The sequence below is a fragment of the Platalea leucorodia genome (assembly GCF_965183815.1).
Source record: "Platalea leucorodia genome assembly, chromosome: 6".
NCBI lineage: Eukaryota > Metazoa > Chordata > Aves > Pelecaniformes > Threskiornithidae > Platalea > Platalea leucorodia.
Genome location: NC_138828.1, coordinates 60,804,203 through 60,826,093, shown reverse-complemented (window position 1 = coordinate 60,826,093; position 21,891 = coordinate 60,804,203). Strand labels below are relative to the sequence as shown.

The 21,891-nt window shown below is 36.8% G+C and overlaps 1 protein-coding gene across 3 annotated transcripts in view; it reads left to right on the top strand.

Moving 5' to 3' along the window:
* UBE2K (ubiquitin conjugating enzyme E2 K) overlaps nucleotides 1-21,891 on the top strand; it is a 48,702-nt gene that overhangs the window by 15,464 nt on the left and 11,347 nt on the right. The window contains exons 2-4 of one of the 3 annotated variants that reach the window (XM_082316002.1): nucleotides 5,697-5,790; nucleotides 11,120-11,178; nucleotides 13,797-13,879. The exons of 1 other annotated variant lie outside the window; for it this stretch is intronic. In XM_082316002.1, coding sequence (XP_082172128.1) covers nucleotides 5,697-5,790; nucleotides 11,120-11,178; nucleotides 13,797-13,879 — 236 coding nt within the window. The remainder of the gene's footprint in view (nucleotides 1-5,696; nucleotides 5,791-11,119; nucleotides 11,179-13,796; nucleotides 13,880-21,891) is intronic. One more of the 3 variants, XM_082316001.1, reaches the window with a different exon arrangement.

The following is a 21,891-nucleotide window of genomic DNA, read 5'->3' as shown; positions in this document are numbered from 1 at the left end:
GTAATGATTGGATTTTAAATTCCAAATCTAATTCTGTTTAAAGTAGGGTTCTTTTTTGTTTGTGTGTGTTTGTTTTTGTTTTTATAAATCCTTGTTTACCATCTCAGCATTTATACCCAAAGATATTTGATATGAATTTTGCATGTGGTATCTGAATATGTAAGGTGAGACAGATACACTTAGAACATACCAGTAATAATTCATTTTGACACTACCTCATTATTTTTAAGAAAGTGACATGCTGAATTGAAGCTATTAATATTGCTAGTAAACATAATTTCTTTTCCTTTTTTGTTCTGACCACAACAGTTTAAAACATAGTATGTATGCTAATGCATGCGTAGTGGAGAATTTAGCCTGTTACCTTTCTTTACAGTAATTTTATTATGCAAGGATCAAAGGTGTAATGTTAAGATAATGTCATGGGGGGAGTAAGTAGAGCTGGTTGGTTCTAGAATAACTTCACTTCTTTCTTGTATGCCATCGTCATCTGTTATTAAGTTTATAATATATTTTGTAGCCATGGCTGATACAAAAGTGTGAGATATTTTAGGGGGGGGTTGGGGTTTGGTTTGGTGTTTTTTTGTTTTTGGTTTTTTTTTTTCCCCTTCTACTCGAGAGGGTTCAACACAGATGTCAAAAACTGCTGGCCATGTAATTAAAAAAAATGAAATATTTAAAAACATCTTATTCCTGCATTTTTGGTTAAATCTACCAGTGTCTATCCATACATTGCCAGCTCTGATAACAGGCATTTTTATGCTGGTTACTTGAGGTTAACTTTTTTCTGATAGCCTACTTACGAAAATGACTGTAGAATTTGGAGGCTTTTTGGAAAGCATAGAAAATTCCGATGCACTTGTAGTTCCTACATCTTATAAAAACAAACAAACAAACAAAAAAAAACCCCCAAAAAAGTCATTTCATCTACCTTCAGTCTTCAGGAAGTAGACTTATCAAGATCGAACTTGGAATATATAATTTTCTTTTTTATGTAGTAAATAGTATTTTATATGTGGGAAAGAAATGTTTAGAAGAGCAGTGCAGTTTTTATCACCTTGTCTTAACATGCTCCTGTGATGTTGATATGTTATAGTTTTGTCTTGGCTCTCTCTTTTCCATCACAGAAGATAAAAAGCAAACTTTGATTTTTAAGAGTGGAGGTACTGGAGTGGTTAAAAACATAATAGGCCATGAATAACACATGAATAAAAGAGTTTTTTAAAGGCAGATTGGAGAAGAGAGAAGGAGGTGGCATGGAAGGCTCCGGAGGAAGGGTGGATTAACTGCAGAAAGAAGGCAGGTCCCTCTAATGACGGACTCCTTGTTAAGGCCTGTAGACTATGGTGAATAAAAAGTACAGAAGAGCTTGTTGTCTGCTGAGAGTAATATTACAGTTTTACATCCAGAGCTGGTCTCTAAAAGGATTTTAGAAGTGGAAAAGACGTGTGTGATAAAGTCTTCACAGTGGCAGAACTTACTCTTCAAAGTTTCTGCTGGAGTGGGTTGTGTGTTCTGTACAAGGAAGATATTCAGATATAAAACTAGACAGCGTAATTCTGGATTATTTTTTTTTAAAAGAGGAGTCAGGCAAAGACAAGTCAAAATATAATCGATCAGTAGCTACTGTGATAAATGTGATTGAATCTTTGGGAGATGCTCACAGAATGACTCTTCATGCAGGATTGATTCCTTTGGGTTTCTCTTTAGAGATAAGGCTTTTGTAATGGATGAAAGTGCCTTATATGAATCTTGCCCAACTTTTCTGCCTCACGCTTTTACTTTAATCTCCACAGGGCAGAATAAAATTGGGTAAACAAGACTATAGCAATGCATAAAGAGTTTCAGCAGTTGGGATGGTCTAAAAGGTGACAAATCTTTTGACTAGAGCCCTAGTGTGAAGCAGGGGATGCGTTTAAAAAGGGAAAAAAGGCTATATGTAATCCAACTAGAATATGAAGAAAGAGAGATGAGGGAATGGCATCATGCATTGTGTAATATGTTGCATTAACACTCTTTTTTTTTTTGTCAGTCTTGATCAAAATAATTTTCAGGTGTGATGATGGGAAGTTCTGCAGGTGTAGTGTTGGACTTGTAGATTCCTAGAAAAGGATTTTGGTGCCAGTGGAGTTTTCTCATATTGGTGAGAAAAGCTAGTGGGAATTGTATTGCTACAGAATTTAACTTCTTTGAGGTTATGGAAATAAATTCTGTGCTAAGATCATTGGTGTCAGAGGCATGCTTTTGGAGAACTCTGCTGTTGGTGACATTTTAGAGACAGCTCAGACGATTACGGTGGAGGCCAGGGATTTATTCTGTTAGAGCTGCTAAAATTAAGTAATTTTATCCTATGTGATCCTCATTAAGGGGAAATATTGTAGGAAAACACTCCAGATTTAATTGGGTGAATAATCACTTCAGTACAGTTACATGTTAGTTATTGCTCCAGGGATGAAGGAAAAAGCAAGAATTGGCAAGGTCAAGCTGAGTTGCACCTTGAAAAGTCTATCCGAATAGCATGAAAAAGGTTCTTTAGCTATCTAAATAAAAAATGCATTTGTTACATGGAGGGCATGGTAGAATTTAAGCATGAACCCGAAATTAAATTAATCCTTACACTGAAACAGTGTAATGTAGCCTGCCATTTTTCCTCAAGGTTCTGTACAAAGGAAATAAGGGTATGGAGATGGCTACAGCTGTAGTAATAAAAGCAGTCATCTCAAATGGGGGAGCCAGGATCCCCGACTCTTGAAAGAAACTGAGCTTAGCAATAGGGTTTTGGTTTGTTTGTTTGTTTTTTACCAGATTTATGGAGTCAGGAAGGATTTTATTGTGAAAAACACCTAGTGTGGTACTAATTGAATATGAAGGTGATTATCCAGGCTGCTACAACAGTGTGCAGGGCACTGAAGAAAAGTAGAAAATTAAGCAAGCTGCAGCATGGGTTAACCATAGATTGTCTAATTGAAATTCATCCCTTTTGCTATTGCTTCAGTCCTCAAGATGGAGAGTTACGGGTTTACTTGCAAAGAACAAGAGCTCCTGCTGTCAGCTTGGAGCCTACCAGGTGAAGTTGATGGAGGGAGAGCAGGAGAACCTGAATAGACCTTAGAATGACTGCATTACCTGAGCAGGTAGTTCTGGTGACTTGTTAACTGTGTTGGTTATTTAAACCAATGTGCTGCTTTGTGAACTAAGAGGTAATGCACGGAGGCAGCACCTCTTCAGTGACTGCACTGTGCTTTCTTGGAGGACAAAAACTTCCATAGGAAGCCTTGCTGGGACCTTCTTACTTGATCGCAGCCTTGTGTCATGCTGCCATGGAAGAAGACAAATTTGATCTTAGGTTATGCTGGTCGTGATGTATTTTCAGTGAGTGCAACAGAGCGTTCGTGGCACTGATTCCGAGACTTCATCTAAATTTCTTTATGTAGGGCTAGTTAGGTGATCATAGGATGTAGAGTGCAGAAATTTTTAAAAAATCAGTATGGCGAGATTAAAATTACAGCTTGTTTAGAGCAAAATTAAGGCTGAAAAGGGAAATCAGTATAAATGCCATGTATTTTGCGAGGGGAATAAATACTAGAGATACAAAGAAACTTCTTGAAGCTGGGAAACAATGCTGTCACAGGTGGGCGTAAATAGATTATAACGTTACCTAAATTGTAGTTTAGAAAGCTTTTAGCAATTGTGAGGTTGTGGAATGAGCTGCCAGTTGGAATAGTGAGAGCAAAAACCTTACAAGGGGGGTTGGAAAGCTTGCGGGAGGATGTGTTGCCTATGATTGAGTTTGGATGCAGAGAGGGAGTTTCTTACAGTGCCTGGCTGTTGGGGAGGGCTGTCTTGCTGGGACAGTCTGTCCTTCTGCTGCTCAGTATTATGGAAACAAAGCTTTGAAAGAAAACTGTTTCAGTTGCTCTCTGGTTAGGCAACTTGTATGAACAGGAACAAGAAAGAAATCTAAAATATATTTAAAAACATAATTTTATCGGTTCTATTAATAACTGCCTTTCTGTGATGTCTTAGCTAAGGTGGTGAAAGACAACACAAGATCTGATGCTGAGCTTAAAAAAAAAAAGCTAGTTTATAGATATAAATCAGTAAAACAGAACTATTACATTTAGTATTTAACTGGCTTTTGATTTTGGAGGTGCATGGTGTGTTCTTAATTTGTAGCGTGGTTCAATCTTTGGTTTTTTTGAAGTGCAGTACTTGGCCTCAGTTATGCAGTTGCAGGTGCTGCCTCATTTGTATGGGCTGAAGGATTTTTACCCAAGTTTTAAAGACAAATGTGTGTAATTATAGATGTAAAAAGCTCCCAAATCACCATTGGAATAATTTAGTGAAACTTTAAGGGTCTTTTCCATGGTGAAACTTTTACTTCAACTTTGATTTTTCTTTATATCTGTGAGCACCTCTGGTCAGAAGAGCACCCTCTTTGTTGCGGGGGGGGGGGGGGGGGGGGGGGGGGGATGGATGGACGGACTGAATCTATAGAACGTTTACAGGAAGGAAATAGAGGTAATCTCCCAGCTGTTGTTCACTGACTTCTGCATCCTGAACGGTTCACATCATTGATAGATCCAAGAACCAGTTGATGGCAACCATCAGCTTTATCTGATTTAACTCTTCTCTCATAGCTGTCAGCAGCCAGGTTTACTCTGAGGGAGAAGTGCAGCTGCACGGGGCTTTTTGGCATAGAACTAGTTGGAACAATTTTAAAGGATCTGGGAAGATGATACGAGTTCTTGAAACAAATAACATGGGATTTGGGAAATCTGTATTGCAGTCAGTGTGCATGGTATACAGAAGTGGCAGAATGGACAAACCTGTAATTAAGTACCTCTAAAAACTTCATAGTATATCTTTCTAAAAGGAGATTCTGCTTTGATTCCCCCCAAAAAAGTTACTGGCTGAAAGATTTGTATGAAGTTCACTAACACTGCTCTCTGGACTTGGAAAGCAAACTCAATGGAATGAGTATCTCTGGCTAAACACTTCTGAGAATGAGTTTCTGGAAAACATATGTTTTTTCCAGTATCAAAATACAGTGTTTTTATTTTGTAGGCAAGTTGATATGGGGTGTGAAAAATGTTGAGGAGGTGACAATGAAATTCAAGTGTATAAATAAATTGTACCTTTATGCCTAAATATTAAAGATAAACATGATCTTAAGCAAGACTACAGTATTCTGTTTAAATCATCGTATTGTTTAAAAATAGTGAGCACTCCATTTGGGGAAGTCTTTCTGTATTCCAGTGAAAGTGACAATCATGGCTATTATTAATTAAATTGCTCTAAACAAGAAAAAAACCAATGTGTGACTCTGTCAAATTAATTTTATAGTTTAAGATATGTAAATTAATAGCTGATTTGAAAGACCACGGTCTTTTTAGAATGTAATCAACTTAAAAATACAACTTTAGATATTATATTGCTGGGTTGCTTTGCTTATTTAGTGATAGTATAAATAATATTATTAACTTCTAATGCTTCACAAATAGTCTGTTTTTAATGAAGTAAAATTCCAACTGGAAGATAGCTATTTGCTTTAGGTTACTATACTTTAAAATTTTTATTTATATATATTTTTTTAAAAAAACTATTATTCTAAAAATTTAAAATACAATATTTTGGGGGAAATCTCTATGTCAAATGCTTACTTATGATTCTTTGTTTCTCTGTTTATTTTTAAGACGAGCAAAAATCAAATTAAAGTAGATCTTGTAGATGAGAATTTTACAGAATTAAGAGGAGAAATAGCAGGACCTCCGGACACACCATATGAAGGCAAGTAATGTTTTTGTGTATGCAATCATTGTACACTTCAAATCATGTGTCTTGAGATGCTTTTTTTGTAAAATTAATTTACAGCATAAAAATGTCAAGCTATGTGTTTTAAAATAGTCTCATTTTTTTTAAATACAAATTTAAGCTTGAAAAATATTTCAGTTCAACTTCTGTGGTGCCTGAAGACAGATCTGTTCTACAGTAGGATAGACTATCCCATATCAAAGGTTCATTTACAGGTATGAGCTGTGCAGTGCAATTGGTATAATTCTGACTTTTAGTTGTTTGTTTACCACCTTGACAGTTTAAGCTCTTTAGCCGTGAAGCATCAGGAAATTCAGCTTCAGAATCTAATTTAACTGTATGTGTATTTCTGTGATCTAATGTGGTGGTCATTAAAAAACAAGTTGCATTTTTCTATCTCAAGGAGAGATGCCGTTGCAAGTTAAATTTGGGATTAATTTCAGGCATCCATGGGTCCCAAGGCTTAATTTATACTGGAATGGGGGACTCTATAGAAGAACTTCATGTCTATAGCTCTCTACAAAAATTACACCTTACTGACTTTCTGGTTTATTAAAGCTGGTAAAGTAATTGTGCATCTCTTCGGTGTGGAAAAAGCAAGGTAACTTATTACATATAGAAGCTTTAACAGAAGCTAATATAGCATACTTCATCAGAGATACCAAATTACTCAATAGTGCTGGTACTTGTAAACTTTCTGTTGGTGTGTAATATACATGGAGCTGGCAGACACACATTCTGTTAATGTTCCTCGATGATAAATGAGGATTTTTTTTTTTTTTTTTAACATTTTTGGTTACTTTTAAATGGTGTTTTATTCAAATTTTCCATGCCGGGTATCTACTTTGATTTGAATTTGAACTTCTAGTAAAAAAAAAAAGTCTCGATGAATGTTACAGGCAAATAAATGGTTTTGTTGGAAATTAAAACAGTTTTCCAAGTTTTCAGCTGCTCTAGTTGCTCCATGCCTTGGAGCTAAGAGTGGGACTCGAGTATCATCCAGAGACCAGACACATGCTGTTTGTTATTATTTTGAAAAATAAATTCTCATCAAGTGGGGAGAATATCTGAAAATTGTTGTGTTAGGTACAGGCGTATATGCACTCGAAAGCGTTAGAGGCTACTGATGAAAATCTGGTTGTTGCATCTTCGCTAAGGAGGACAGACACTCTTGTGATTGCTCCTCTGGGCTGGGAGCTGCTGGTGCAGCAGCATGGGACTCGAGAGCAGGGAGAGTCTCCCCAGTGCCCACCCCCCTCGACCCCGCTGGTGCCCAGGGCAGATCAAGGACGAGGAAACAGCCGAACAGAGGTTGACATTGGAGAACACTGGGCAGCAGGGGTAGGAGGTGTCAGACGCTGAGGAGAAAGGAAATGAGCCTGGAAGGGAGAGACTATAAGAGTAGAAGCATCTGTAATGATAAGGATGCCCCCCTCCAGAACTTGCGTCCCAGAGTTCCTCTGCTGTCTAGCAAATAATGGCCATTTCCCCCCTGCCTTCCCCCGTGTGTGTGTCTCTCCTCATCTTACCAGCCACTAGTGTTTAGTTGACAGAAGATAACGTCTGGAAAGAACATAACCTCTTCTGGTTATAACATGTACCTTCAATTTAAAAGAACTGTGCTGTGGACCTAAAATGCATAGTCATGCTGGTGACCTCTTTGGAAGCGGATCATTCTGTTCAGTGTAATAGTTCTTTTGCAAATAAAGCTGGTCCTGTAAAACCAAGTCTTATATACAGATGTTAAGATGTTGCAATATTAAGTAATTGGATACTAGGAAACATCTGAATGGTGGGGGGAGGGTGTTGGTTTGGGTTTTTTTCATGTTTGTTTTTTTTTCCGTTCAAACAGAATTAATCCCCCTTGGGTGAGTTGGTTTGTCACGGCTTGCCATTTTTTTCCCCTCCAGGTCAGCATTACCTTGGCTTATAAAATGGACCCTTTTTGGAGACTGTATTGAGAGTTATTTGAAATGAAAGATGTATTCATGTGTCACAAAAGTTAAAAACTGTATAGCAGTTCATGAAGAGGGTAAAAAAAGATTGGAATGCCTGTCTGCAGAACTGGGTTCTGTGTGATGACGGATAATTCAGCTAGACCAAAATTTCAAAAGCTGAGCACTGTGTATTCACATATTCAGCATATCCTGCTAATGAAAATCAGCAATACGTGTTTAGTGTGGAATTTGTTGATGTGAAATGCATGCATGCATACCTACATATATATGAGTACATTCAATGATGAGGATAAAGTAAATGTCCCTTTTAGGGGGCTAAAACTATTAGTATTCTGATTATGGCAGGGATCTCGTGGAACAGCAATGTGTTCGTATGCTTACTTTAATCTAGAAGGCATATGCACCAAGGAGCAAAATGAAAGTTACCAGCAGCCCAATTTCTGGCATTTCCTGATGCTTGAGTAATTTACTTTGAAACCTTAATATCTCTGTAACATGGTTTTATGCGTTTATTCCCTTATGTAATTATGAAGGGTTTGCCAGTGTCTATAATAGTTTACTTTTTATGATTAACGCAGCAATGCGTGCTGCATAATTACTGACTGATCTGCTGTCATCTATAGTCTGAACATTGACACGGCAAGAAGTGCTTTATTAAGAAAAGCTAATTAATGCAGTAGTTCAGGTCAGACAATTCTGTGATACAGGAAGGAATGCCAGGACCATTGTGAAGTGAAAGAACAGTAATATTTATTGTTGATCGCAGTTGGTGAGGTATCTGAAAACAAACTGCTGCTGCAGAATTCTTACATAGGTGATGTTGGGACATTGGTTTATGACTGAGAGGAAGAATGCCATCTATTGTTGACAAATTTTACAGCTTTTATTTTTCTGTCAGTAGTGTCAACTCCTATTGATCAATTATCAGAATATTGCAAGACACAACTTCAGTTGAAATATGTTTGCATCCCACGTTAAAACATGTATGTTTGGAGAGAGGACCTTTGAAAGTCTAGATTAATAGCTGCTGGGTCTTACTTGATTCAAGAGTTTTTCAGTAGATAGGTTGGTTGGTTTTTTTGTTGAGTTTTTTTTTAAACCCTGTGTAACCATGGTACTAATTTCAAGCCAAGCTTGCATGTGAGCCACAGTAACTGCAAAATTTATAATAGGGTATTTCTTCAAGGAAAATAGTTAAAACTTGCTCTAACTCTATTATGAGACATATGCTCTGGTAGGAATACAGAAGGAATATTCTGCCATTACTGTTTAATTCAATCTTAAGTATTAAATAGCTATGAAAAAGCCATACATATGCATACTCCTTTGTAAAAAATTCCGCAGAAATATTGGCATGCAGAAGTTAGTATGTTATTCAGTTGCATTTTAAATGTAGTATTAAGGAAATTAATATCCAGATTAGTTCAGTTTAAGTCTTCAAGTCTATATTTTTAAATGTAAACTTCAGTGCACGACAGCAATACTGTATAAATAATATTACCAACTCATTAGTCCCTGCAGTTTTAAAGCCTTTTGGACTTGTACATTCCAGGTGGAAAAAATGGGCTGCTAAACAGCCTGTTATGCAGAAGCCTACAATAGTCTTTTAAAGGCAAGTTTTAATAGTAAGCAGAAGAAATGGCAGTACCTGAGGACAGGCTTTATATTACCTTACAAAATGGTGGGGCAGTAAAATCATACAGGGACTGATGAATTTTTGCCGTCCAGGAACAGTTCTGTTTCTTAAGAAAAATTGATGCTGAATTATGCTTCAACTCAGACAAAAGGAAAAGCAACCGTACTTAAGGTCTGTTGTTGATGTATGTGTCTTCAATAATATTTTGCCTGTGCTGTCCTGTAAGCAGACAAGCAATCAACTTAAATATTAACTATTATAAATTTTTGATTTATTGGCCTTTCTTCTGTTTTCTGTTAAATCTTCTCAAGTTACTGTAGTATTAAGTGAGAAAAACCAGCTGTAGAAAGTAGTGTAAAATACCAAACTAGTAACCAGTTTCAGGTGTAGTGTATTAGACTAAATTACATTTTAAAAGTGAGAGGTGTTAGTAGCTGCTAACATGCATTTTGGCACAGATAAAAAGGTGTCATAGACTATAACTGTTCAGAGTATTCCTTTGAGGTTTTTTTTCCCCTGCATGTGAATTTTGCTGCCTATATTGAGACTACTTGAGAGCTGGCTTTGTATAGAGTGATTTGCAACACTGTAAATCACTCTTAAAATCCCAAAGGAAATAGATTGCAGATACTTCAACTTTAATTTAAGGAAATTTATAATTGTAACAAAGTATATTGAGGGAGGGAAAAGGTTTCTTTGTGAAAGGACAGCTGTAGGATGAGGAAAAAAGTTGCAAGTGAGGAGAAATGCTTTCAGTTTCTATAAAAACTAAATGTCTAAACTGGTGTATATGTTTTGTTACACTGTTCTTTTTGTCATTGAACTGCTGCCTGGCAAATGATCTTCAGTGGGCAGGCAGAGATAGTTTGAGATTACTCCAGAAGACATGAGTATCGATAGTAAACTTGAACATTAACAAAACTATAATTGAAATAGACATTGGTAATGATACTGTAACAGGGAGAGAAAAATGAGAAGTGTTTAGAAAAGGGCAGTAGGAGGTGATTCTGTCCACCAAGCTCATACTATCCTTTATTGCATGCTGTAATCCTGCAAACTATAGTAATAGTACTAATGTGTCAAAGTGTTTGCGGAAGTGGAATAGAAGTAACTACTTCAGACAGTAATGTAGAACGTCGTAGAAGTAACATTGGAGTGTCCCTTATATTTTTTTTTTTTTTTTACCAAAGTGTGGAAGCTTTTTTTAAATTATTCAGTTGAACGTTCTTCAGTTCCAGAAAGTTTAAAATGAAATATAGTTAATTTCAGTTGTGTAATTTGAAGAAAATTTATTGGCATGAGGTATCAGAAAGGAGTAAAAATGATGTAATATCCCATGTTCAGCCTGAATGTACCTGTGGTCTATTGTTTCATCTGTTTGGGGGATATTTGATTCATATTTTGGTATATTTTACTGAAATAGAGCATGGAAATTACAGCGTTGGAAACAAACTATAGGAGAATGTACACATTAAATATACCTAAGACAGACAGATTCTGGTTTGCATAAACAAATATGACTTTATTAGGTTGGCTTTATATGCATTTATTTATAAAATATATGAAATTTAGAAGTGTCCTCTAGCTAATACTTCTGAGTAAATTTGAATGACTTGAAAACCTGTCCATTTAGAAACGTAAGCTTTATTGGCATGAAAGACAAAGCTTGAGTAATATTCTTTTGTTTTAATTTCTAACTTGTCTTTTGCAGGTGGAAGGTATCAACTAGAGATAAAAATTCCAGAAACATATCCATTTAATCCTCCTAAGGTACTGTAAACGCGTTTTTTAGATAAAATAATTTTGCTAACAAGTTGTTTTTGCGTATTCTTATTTATTTGCTTGTGTGTGTAGTCTCTTTGTAGTACCCATCTTCCTTTTTTTTTTTTTTTTTTTTTTTTTTTATTCTCCTCTACACAGGCATTGGAGCTCTCATCTTTAGGTAGAAATAATGCAGGATGCATAGCTGTATCCAATCAGGAGTACACTCCTGATTATTCCTTAAAGTACAAACTGGCAAGTTCTGGGGAGGTGCTTGTGCCTTACTATTGACCCTCGTGTAACTTCTTTTTTGGCAAGATAAATACAGTTTTCAGATAGTTTTATTTGATGTAGAGAGTACAGCTATCTTCCCTCCCCCTCAGTATCATTGAATAAATGCTGTAATAGGTAATTATTCATTCTTTTAATTTCTTGGGCTCCATAAATTATATTCAGTAGAGTCTTGGGTCTAACCTACCAAGTTTCTAGTAATAATTAAATAGTGAGGTGTACAGTTGTGTGACTTGAAGAACCAATAGAGAAATATAATGGTCTTACTGCAAGTCTGTTGAAGGAATGCATAAAACGTGCACATGGATGAGAAAGAGAAATGGCTGTGGTAAAGTCACTCGTACATACAACTTATTGCCCTTTCAACTTTACTGTATCTTTCTAGCACTTTAAATTTGTGATTCCACTTCCCTCCTAAGCGGATCAATCTGAGTAGTGTTCTCCCCAGCTATATGCAGCTGCAACTGTATATTCCTGTGCCCTGATTTAGTCCCTTCTTCAGTGGCTTCTGATGAATCAGCAGACTCCTGAGTTGTCTTACTCAGCTTCTTGATTGGTTTTCTGTTTGTCTGAAAGACGTCTTTGAACTAAGAGCGTGTCCTAGATCCTGATTATTTTCATCCTGGTATGTAATACTGGGAAGGAACTGGGGAAGAGGAGGAAGGGAGAGGTGCCAGTAGCTCATAGCTCCTTGGCTCTTGTCCTTTGAATGACTTCCTTGAGGCTGGAGTGAAAGACACAGAAAGTCTTAATGAAATGTCTGTTGGTTTCAGTTCTTTCATCTGCTTGTGTTGTGGCGGGAGCTAAAATAAGGCAAGCTGAAACAGGTCATAGACACTGAAAGATGGGTCCATGGACCATGGTTTAATTGCTGCTTTAGGGCTTGGTGGTTTCCATTTCCAAAGCTTATAGACAGCTGTTAGAAGCTCAGTGCACTGTAGCATAGTACTGCTTATTCTGGAGTCTGTAGTCTTGAACTGGAGGCCTTTTTGCTTGTGTCTGGCCCTGCCTTTCATCTGAAAGATTTCTTTATCTTGTTCAGTATGTGCTTTGACAGCCATTGTTAGCCATCATTCACTGTGAGAAATTGCCTAGTATTTACATGGCTTTTTACATTTTCAGAGTGATTTAGAGAGTTGAGGTAGTTAATAAGTGGCCCAGCTGACATGATCTCTTATTTTCTGTCTTGGAAAGTGGAACTGTTATGGTCTTGCCTATTTATACACCATGATTGCACTGATTTTATTATAGCCCTGCATGTACAGTCTTTTGCTGTAGTGCCTGACAAATAACATGTTCTCTGCACTGATTTGCTTGCAAATCAGGGACAAAAGTTGAAAGATCTGTGCTATACGTAAAATGTTTGTCAGGAGTTTGGGGTGAGGAGGTAGAAATGAGAAACAGAGACAGGTCAAAGTCACTAGAAGGCAGTTAAAGTGCAACCTGAAATAAGGATTTTGAAGAAAATAAAGGTGAAATTGCTAAAGGCTTGTATATATTCCTTTTGGAGGACAGCTTTGGGTTTTGAGACTTCTAAAAGAAAACGCTGCTTTTAACTTTCTCAGTGTCTTTTAAAAAAAAAAAAAAACCCAAACAAAACAAAAACCAAACTGATTTTATTCATGCTTTGTAGGCATGAATACACTTTATTTTAGTGTAAAAATATGGACGTGATCAATGAATGAATGCTGGGACTAGATCCTTTCAACAGCAAAGAAAAATAATTGTAATCTTCTAGTTAGGTTTTGGTTTGTTGAAGAGCTTTGTGCGTATGGGTAATGAGAATGGATGGTTGTAGAAGTAATAGCATCCACCAAGGAAACTTTTATCATACTTCTATAGCTACCAGCACTTTAGCTGAACAGTGAGATCCGATGCCTATGTCAAGAGTTCAGGGACTTGTTTCACTTTATTAAAAGTGGACTTTCTAGCATTTACAGTATTGGAAGTTTCTAGCATTTACAATGTTGGAAGTTTTGTCTGTATTTGACCATCTGCTTATGTCGAAACACTCTACTGCTGGAGGGTATTTCTAAATGGCTTTGTGTGATGCAGGGATGCGCACACATGACAGTGTATGGGAAAGCAGTTAGGGATGAATTTGGTGTCCTCGAATGGGCAGTAGTGTGTTTTAGAGTAAAGCAAGGCTCTGTCTAACAAATAGCCTTGCAAACTTGAAGCTTCCCGAAATACGTGGTATCGCGTGTCTTAGTTCTGTTTTTTAGCTTGATACTTCCTAAATTAGTATTTCTTTATTATTAGAAATAGTGCATTTAAAATGTTTACTAATATACTGCATTTAATAACCATTTTTGTTTCTAAAAATTGTCTTTTAGGTGCGGTTTATCACCAAAATATGGCATCCTAATATTAGCTCAGTCACTGGAGCCATTTGTTTGGATATTCTGAAAGATCAATGGTAAGATTCCATATGGCTACAAATGTGCAAAATCAAATATACCAGTGTCCTGGATAGGAGGCAACAGCTCAAGTTGCTTTTCACACTTTGCATTTGTAATTTGAGATATCCTTAAAGCTTACAGTATTTCAGTATAGTATTTTGAGTTGAAAAGATACAAATAAAATGATTTAAGTGGTAACTTTGGAAAGTACTAAGTAGATATTATATGCATAGAGAGCTTTTCCAAAAATTTTTACACTAGGGTTGAGGTGAACGGTTTATTGTTGTTGATATTTTGGGTGTTTTTGTAGGAGCTAATTTTTTTATTTATGTAGTTCTTTTCCATTAACAAATGCTACCTATTGCCTCCTGAATTTTGTCCTTCCAGCCTCCTGAGGTGTAAGCAGAAAAAACCCAAGTGCTTATCTTCATTGTGATTCTTGACTTCTACTTCCAAATAAAAATTAGTTCTGATAGAGGTAAAACAATGTATGAAGTGCATCTGAGAGTATAAAAGATAACCGGTCAGCAACAGGAAAGGGAAAAGAAGAGACTGACTGTACTGATTCTGCATCACAGTTATCACTGATAATATTTGATTTGTGCCTCTGTAAACCATTTGCCTTTTAGTTGCTGGTCAGTTGCTGACTTTTGATTACTTAATGTTACTGAAAAAGTTTTAGTAGCCAAAATCTGTGGAATAGACCTGTAAGTGTCCAAACTGTAACAGCTGAACTCATTGTTCATTTGTTTTTCCAAGTGATACATTTCATGTGGTTTGAAGATCGTATGCACCAATTGTATGATAGACATGATATCTAACATGAATGGAATTCATCTTTGTTATTTTCTTCCATGTCTGCCCCAAAAGAATAGGACTGTAATTCTGCAGCAGATAATATCTAATCCACACAAGCTTCAAATGCTTGTTAATTCAACAACTTCATCAAGACTGCTCTTGGCCAAGCAGACATCAGTTGGGTTTGAAAGAGAAACTCTAGAGCAGAAAGCTTGAGTTGAGGTCTTGCAGGTAACACATCCAGTGTATTCATCTTTTACAGAGTGAGAAGATTATGCAAATCATGTCGCACAGGATAGTGTAAATTACTAAAATGAAATCGTAATAATCATAAGCTGTTGTCTTTTTCATTTCTGGAACTGCATATTTTTTCTTAAAGTCTCGGAGCACTTGGTGTTCTTTCAGGCAGTAGAATCTTTCAACATACATGCCATGGTACATGGTATAAATTTCTATCAGTAAAGCCAGTGCACTTTTGTACCTGAACCTAGTTATTCATACCACCCTACAATTACACTGGAGATTCATACTGTAAACCAGATTAGTGAATGGGTATGAGGTTGGCTGGTTGGTTTGTGTGTTGGGATTTTTTTTGATTTTTGTTTGTTTGGCTTGGAGTTGTTTGGGTTTTTCGGCAAAACAGATTTTGGAGGGTGTTTTTAACGGGGGTCACTTCACTGATTTGAACTAGAGCACGTAAACCTGCTCTCCCAGCTAGTCTTGTATCACTTAGAACAAGGCTTAAGTAGTGAGGATATGGGAAGGCAAAAATTCTTAATTTCTAGCAGCAAAAGTGCTTAACATGGAACTGCATGCGAGTGTCATTAATACTCTCCTGGGAAGAATTTATCCAAAGTTTTTAAGCTCAGGGTTTGGTTTTTTTCTGCCATCTTTTGGTACTCCTTCATGCACTGTCTAGTTGCTTTACTCATAGTATCAAGGTCTGTGACTTTTAAAAAGTATCTTCAAGGCTGATCTTTCCATACTGAAGACCCAAAACATCATGTTTCTCAGAAATGACACTTACCTGGCATTTTCCACTAGAAACTTTGGGAAAAGACAGTCCCTACCAGAAGTCATGCTTATTTATCACATTCTGAATTAAAACCAAAGTAATTTGACAGCTTGCTTTTTTTAACATCATCTTGTTATCTTTATATTACTTTAATATATTCCCTAATTAGTGTTTTCTGTGGAGAAGGATGGATGATCTTGCTTCTGTAGCAATGAACTGGGATTCAGGAGACCACATTTTGGTTTCCAGCCCTGGAATAGGTCTTCTGTTGTCTTTCAGCATTGCCAAGCATCGTGACTTGAAACAGTCTTGCAAAATTCAGTCTTATCCCCAAACTGCTGCTTTAAGAGTGAAGCAGTTAATAGCTTTAAGATGAAAGTTTCTGGCCTTTTCAGTGGCTGATCAAGCTAAAAAATATAAAATACTAGAAGGCAATAAAGACCTAAAGAAATCATGAGCTTCAACATAATTTTTTTTTTTTTAGTCAAAACCATTGAGATTTGGAAAGGAAGAACAGGAGAGGAGATAGGACTTGCGTTCTTGTAATCTTTGAAAGTTAGGTCTTGCACAGATAACTTAACCCGTGTCTTAGTTCTGCCTGATGAAAAAAAACCATTAATAACTTTCTTTGACAAGATGTATACAAAATAGGTGTATCGGAACAAGAACTTGGCTTCTGTGCATTTAACAGGCTGGCACAGGGAGCACTGATATTATGCCACTTGCATACTGTTAAACTCTTCCTCGGAAACACGGTCTTCATTTGGAAGCACTAAGGAAAGAATTTCACAGAACTTGGTGGTGGCAGGGGGAGGCTTCCTATATTCTATAATCCCTTTTCAAATGATTCTTAATGTAGTGATCTCTTTGTTTTCTAGTGTTTTTTTTAATCATAGAATGCTAAGTAAAAATGGCTTGAGCATTGTTGAAGTGCTTGTCGAAGCCTCTGGTCCTTTGGAGAAGAGTAAGGTGGTGTGGCTACCTCCATCCTTTCTTGTTTGAAGAATTTCAGTATTGTGATAGATAAGAATTTTTTTCTGAGTAGCTTCCTAAACAATATTAACCATTCATATGGCTTAAATAAGTTGTTTATTGTTCTTTGGTATATGCTGTTTTAGCTATTTAGACTGAGAAATGCCCATATCACCATGTTTTAAGTTTCCTGCATGTGTAGGTTGAACAGGTTTGAATAGAATGATAGCTTAATTAGAAAGCAAACAAACAAAAAAACCCCAAGCAACACCCCCCAACCTTGATAATTCAATATTTAATGGATTTTACTAGGTAAATGGGACAGATGCAGTTCTGAAATATTCTAATGGCTGTGTTCTAGAAAATATATTCAGTTCCACAGTCTCTCTTGTCAAATCTTTTAGTAACAAGCTCTGTTTCTGAAGTGCCACTTCATTGACTTGTAATGCTCTTAACTGAATAGTGCTGCTCTTGTTGCTGGGTTTAAATGTAAGTCTCAAATTCCAGTGCATATCTGTGATTTTCAGTGAGGTCAGTGGGAGTTGAAGGACAGAATTTGGGCCTATGGGACTTAGTAGGATTTCTTAAAGAGTTAATAAACTGATAAAATACTCATTTATATATGGTGAATACAAAGATTTTAATGTGTTTGTATAGTTATAAAAAAAAAAACTAAACCACTCTTCCCTATTCACCCATCCCATGATAATGATTTTCTATTCTAATGAGCATCGTTGAGATATTGTTCTGCATATTGGCAGGAGGTTCTATCAGTTTGCAAAGTAATGTCTTTAAATGATTTTTTAATGAGTTTAATGAAATTCTTTCTCCACAGTAGATGCTTGATGCTGAAATTCTTTGCAGCTGTGGATTTTCATCATGTTTACATTTGTAAATACCTGTTATGCCAGTTTGTTTGCAAAACAGCTACTGTTTGCTGGTAGAATTAAAATAGGGATATGATTTTGTAGAAGGAGTACTGTTTATGCTGATCTGATATGACTTTCGTTATGTGGTTTCACTTACTGTAGCCTATATTTGTCTTCCAGGCTAGTATTCTGTCTCAAAATTTTATTCTTAAGTATAAAATCTATCTAATACTGTTCATTGAAACCTGAGAACTAAATTACTTGGAAGCTGTTCTGCATAAATCCCTTGAGCAGTGATTATCAAGTGAATGTGTTGTGGCTGTGTGTGTGGCTACAAAAAAACTCTTGGCTGTTGTGGTTTTGACAGTTGAAATAGAAATGAATAATAAGAATTTGTTTTTCGTAGTGGCTGTACTGGAGGATTCACGTTTCAGTTTTAGTCGAGATGCGGAAATCGTTATTATAAGAGATAATACAATTTTAATAGATACATAAGCAACAGCCAGGTCGTAGTAATCATCTTTCCAGGCATCTGAAAGTGCTGGGTTTTGTTCAGGGTGTTTGAGGAGCACTGAGCCTCTTTAAAGCTTTGAGAAAAATGCAGAGAATATTAACATTGTTCAAGGGAACTCTTCAGCAAGCAGGCTGTCTTTCCCCCCCTCCCCTGCACTATGTCAAAGCTATTCTATTACTCTCTCTTTTTCTTTCCCTAATGGGTGCCCAGTCTTGTGTTTCTCCTGTAAATAGTGACTATACAACGGGCTTCCACTCAAAGCCCTTATTCATTTCCTCCCTCCTTCCAGATGCCATAAGCCCTTGGTACAAGTTCCCAGAGCTTTTCTCTTGGATTAACAAGCTTAGTTATTTCACAAACGGAATAAATATTGCAGATTATTTTAAAAAATAAAAAATTTTAAAAAATGTTCCCAGCAGCCATGTTTGGTTGACCGAGCGGAGCAGCAATCTGCTGGCCGCAGCTGTTCCCATTGTTCTGCTGGGTTACCTCTCGGAGTAAGCAGAGAGATTGTTTCCAGAGAGGAATGTACAGAACATAAGTAAAAACTTCCTAAATGGAAAATTACTTAGCCTTTAAAAATGAAGAAGAAAAAGAAAAACTGGCAGTGTTTCATAATCCTCTTAGGACTCTTTCAGCTCATTGAAAGGTAAGAGATTTCTTACCTCAGGCATGCTGGGCACAGCTGGCTTGCCATGCTTTTTAATATTATCTCTATATTCATCCAGACTAGGGGTGCTCTTTTTTTAATGGAAATGCCCCAAGATATTACCTAAAAAAAAGTAAGTAAAATATATATCAGCTTGCTTTGTTCTGATTCACTCCAGGTTTCCTGTATTGTTTAACAACTGCAATGCCAATAGAAAGCCTGGTTTAGGATGTCTGGAGTGGAGGCTTTTAGTATGAAATTATTAGAGGGACAGTGCTGCTCTGTAGTGAGCTCTCTGCAGCTCACTGCTGGATGTTACTGGCCTTTCCTCCCATTTTGTAGATGTCAAACTTGCAAGCCGGCATAGTGGCTAAGCAGCATTTTGGGGTGGGAGTGGGAGTCAAGGGTAGACTTTAGGAGAAAACAGGAGCCAATAATGTTATGGGACAAAGGCAATGTAATGTCATGTGCAAGGCGAATAGGGTGCTGGGATGTAGCGAGTTTTACCCGCAAAACTCATGATATAAGCTGCCTGGTTTTTATTTATGATTGGTCAGGCTTTCATTGGAGTAGTGTACCCACTTTGAGCATTGTATTCCAAGAAAGGCAGGAACCATAGGAAAAATCCGGAGTAAAGTAACAAGAATGATAGTCTAAGCAAGTATGGCCTGCAATGGAAGAGTGGAAAGCCATTTTAGCATGCAGAACATCAAGCATGGTGAAGCATTAAAATAGATTTTCCAAGAAACTTGTGAGGCTCCAGCTAAGAACAGATTAGACAGAAGTCTGTCAGGAGTGATGCAAAACCTTGCCTTTGGCAAGGAGTAGAGAAAAAAACCTAAACCCTGAGCATGCGGCTAGCTTGAGTTACCAAAGGGAATTGCTTGAACTCCGTGAGATGTTGCGCATAAATCCGCACCTAGAAATAAACTTCAAATATAAGAAGAGAGGGAAATATTCCTCCCCCACCCCCCCGATTCTATTCTGGAAAAATAAATCCTTGAGGAGCACTGGAAAATGCAGGACACATGTATCTTTCCACTGGAAGTTCATTTTAAGGGAAAAACAACTTTTTTTGCAGCACATTTTTCTCTAGCTTGTAGAGATGTCGTGGGGGAGGGGGGCATGTGTTGGGTTTTTTAGTTTTGTGCTGCTATCAGCATAGATTTTCCTTCAGAGCTATGACGAGAATTGTTTTTGCTCTTCGCTGATGAGGAACAGGTCCTGCATTACTAGTGTCTGTAAATGTAGTTCTGGGCAGCCATCTCTGTTCATTTTATTCTCCCACAAGAAGGTAATGGGAAGGAAGAAGAGCTTTTTAAGGTGCTTGGGAAATGAGAATCTATTTTTAGCTGTCCCTCCAGTTTCATCTGGGAATCTTAATTTGTGTCTGAAAAATTAAGACTAAGCTACATAGAAAATAACAAGACTCTCTTAATTTCTTTGATCAGGAAAGCTAATTGGTGTCCTAAAGGTAGAAGATGTTACACGAGTATACAATAGTTAGACAAAATACGTCAGGTTTTCTTTACCATTATTCACCAATTTTAATTTCCTTTTTTAAATACAAACAGCAGCTGAAGCTGTAACAGGTTTTCTTTTATGATTTAAGGATACTACTTCTTTAAACATTTGTGTTCAATGAAGACTTTGTCTTATTATGCATGAGATGTGAAAGCCATTTTGAGACATGAGACTTGAAAATAAGTTGTAAACTACGTTTTTAAGCCTTTTTACATATGTAGCTAAACTAGTCTTGTCTATAAACTTATTATTTTAGCATTTGAGTTCTCTAAGCGTATAGCCATCTGTATATCCAAATGGATGAGGTATTTATTTTTATTACTCATTTTGAAATTGGAGTGTCAGAACAGAAGTTCAAGTCCCAGTATGTTTTATATAAAAATCTACAAACATAACAGATGAACAGGGACTGAAAGGGCCTAGCAGTCTTGGAAGCCAGAGACAGCTGGAGCCAGCACAGAACTTGTGTTCTAGGTGTCCATGGCACCTCTGGTCCCTTGGTTCTTAGGAATGCCCCCTGCTCCCCAAGGTGTATTTTCCACTCCTAGAAGGTACAGTGTAAATGGAAGTAAATTGCATATAAAAGTGGCACAAGTGGCCGCAACCCCTTTAGTGTCTTCTCGACTTTAAATAATGTCAGTATTTTCAGATGTCTCTAAAGTAGAAGGATTTCTGTAAAGGAAAGTGCAGAACAGCTTTTATTTGGTGAAAGTAACTACAGTATCAGTTACAGTTGATAGATATTTCACGTTAAGTCTATCTTTAAAACTACACTAAATAGTGTAATAGAATTACTTAACTGGGAAAAAAGACTTTAGGTTTTATAGCATGTGTCGTGGATGTGGTAGTTCCTGAAATTCACTGCATAAAAATAAAAATGGTTAAATCCATTTGAGCGCGGTAAGGCCTGAAAGACTTGGCCTTCTGTGACACCCAAAGGTCGGAAGAGTAAACACATTGCATTATGTTCATTTAATACTAGCAGATACCACTGTGAATTATGTCATCAATACATACATTAATTAGATTAATTTCATTAAATAGATTAATTTCAAGACAATATAAACCAGTAGAGATCACAAAGAACAGGAAGTTTATTATAAGAGTGAAATAGCATAGGTACATGTAAAGGAAAAATATTTCTGTGTTCTTTCACTGAGGTTTTTGTGTGTGTGATTTAGGCGTGGAAAAACAAGATGCTTTGTACTCTAGAGTTTACTGTGCTAGCTAGGCTCTCATCACGAAACTGAGGATATGTTTCAGCAACTAGGTGTTCTTTATCTGATTAAGTATAATAGTACTAGTTAATCCCCAGCTTTGTTTGTAAATTAAAGAAACATTCTTTGGCTTGGAAGAAGCATTCAGCTTGGAACCTGAAATACCTAAATTTAACTGGAAGATAATCTGAAATTCTGGGGGAAAAAAATATGTTTAGTTACTAAGGAATAGGTTTGGCAAAGAAGAATTATATGTTGTGAAGGTTTTGTGATTTGTCAGAATTCAGATCTAAAAGCATGAGGGTTTTCTGAAGATTTAAGTCTGCAAAGTTCAGCTTGAGGGACTTCAAGCTGATGTGGCAGTTGGAATGAGACAATATGTGCTAATTAAAATCTCTGTCACTTGGGATGTTTCTCACTTGCGTTTTGATGTAGAACACTGCACTGTGAAAGCTCAGTGATGGTTATCAA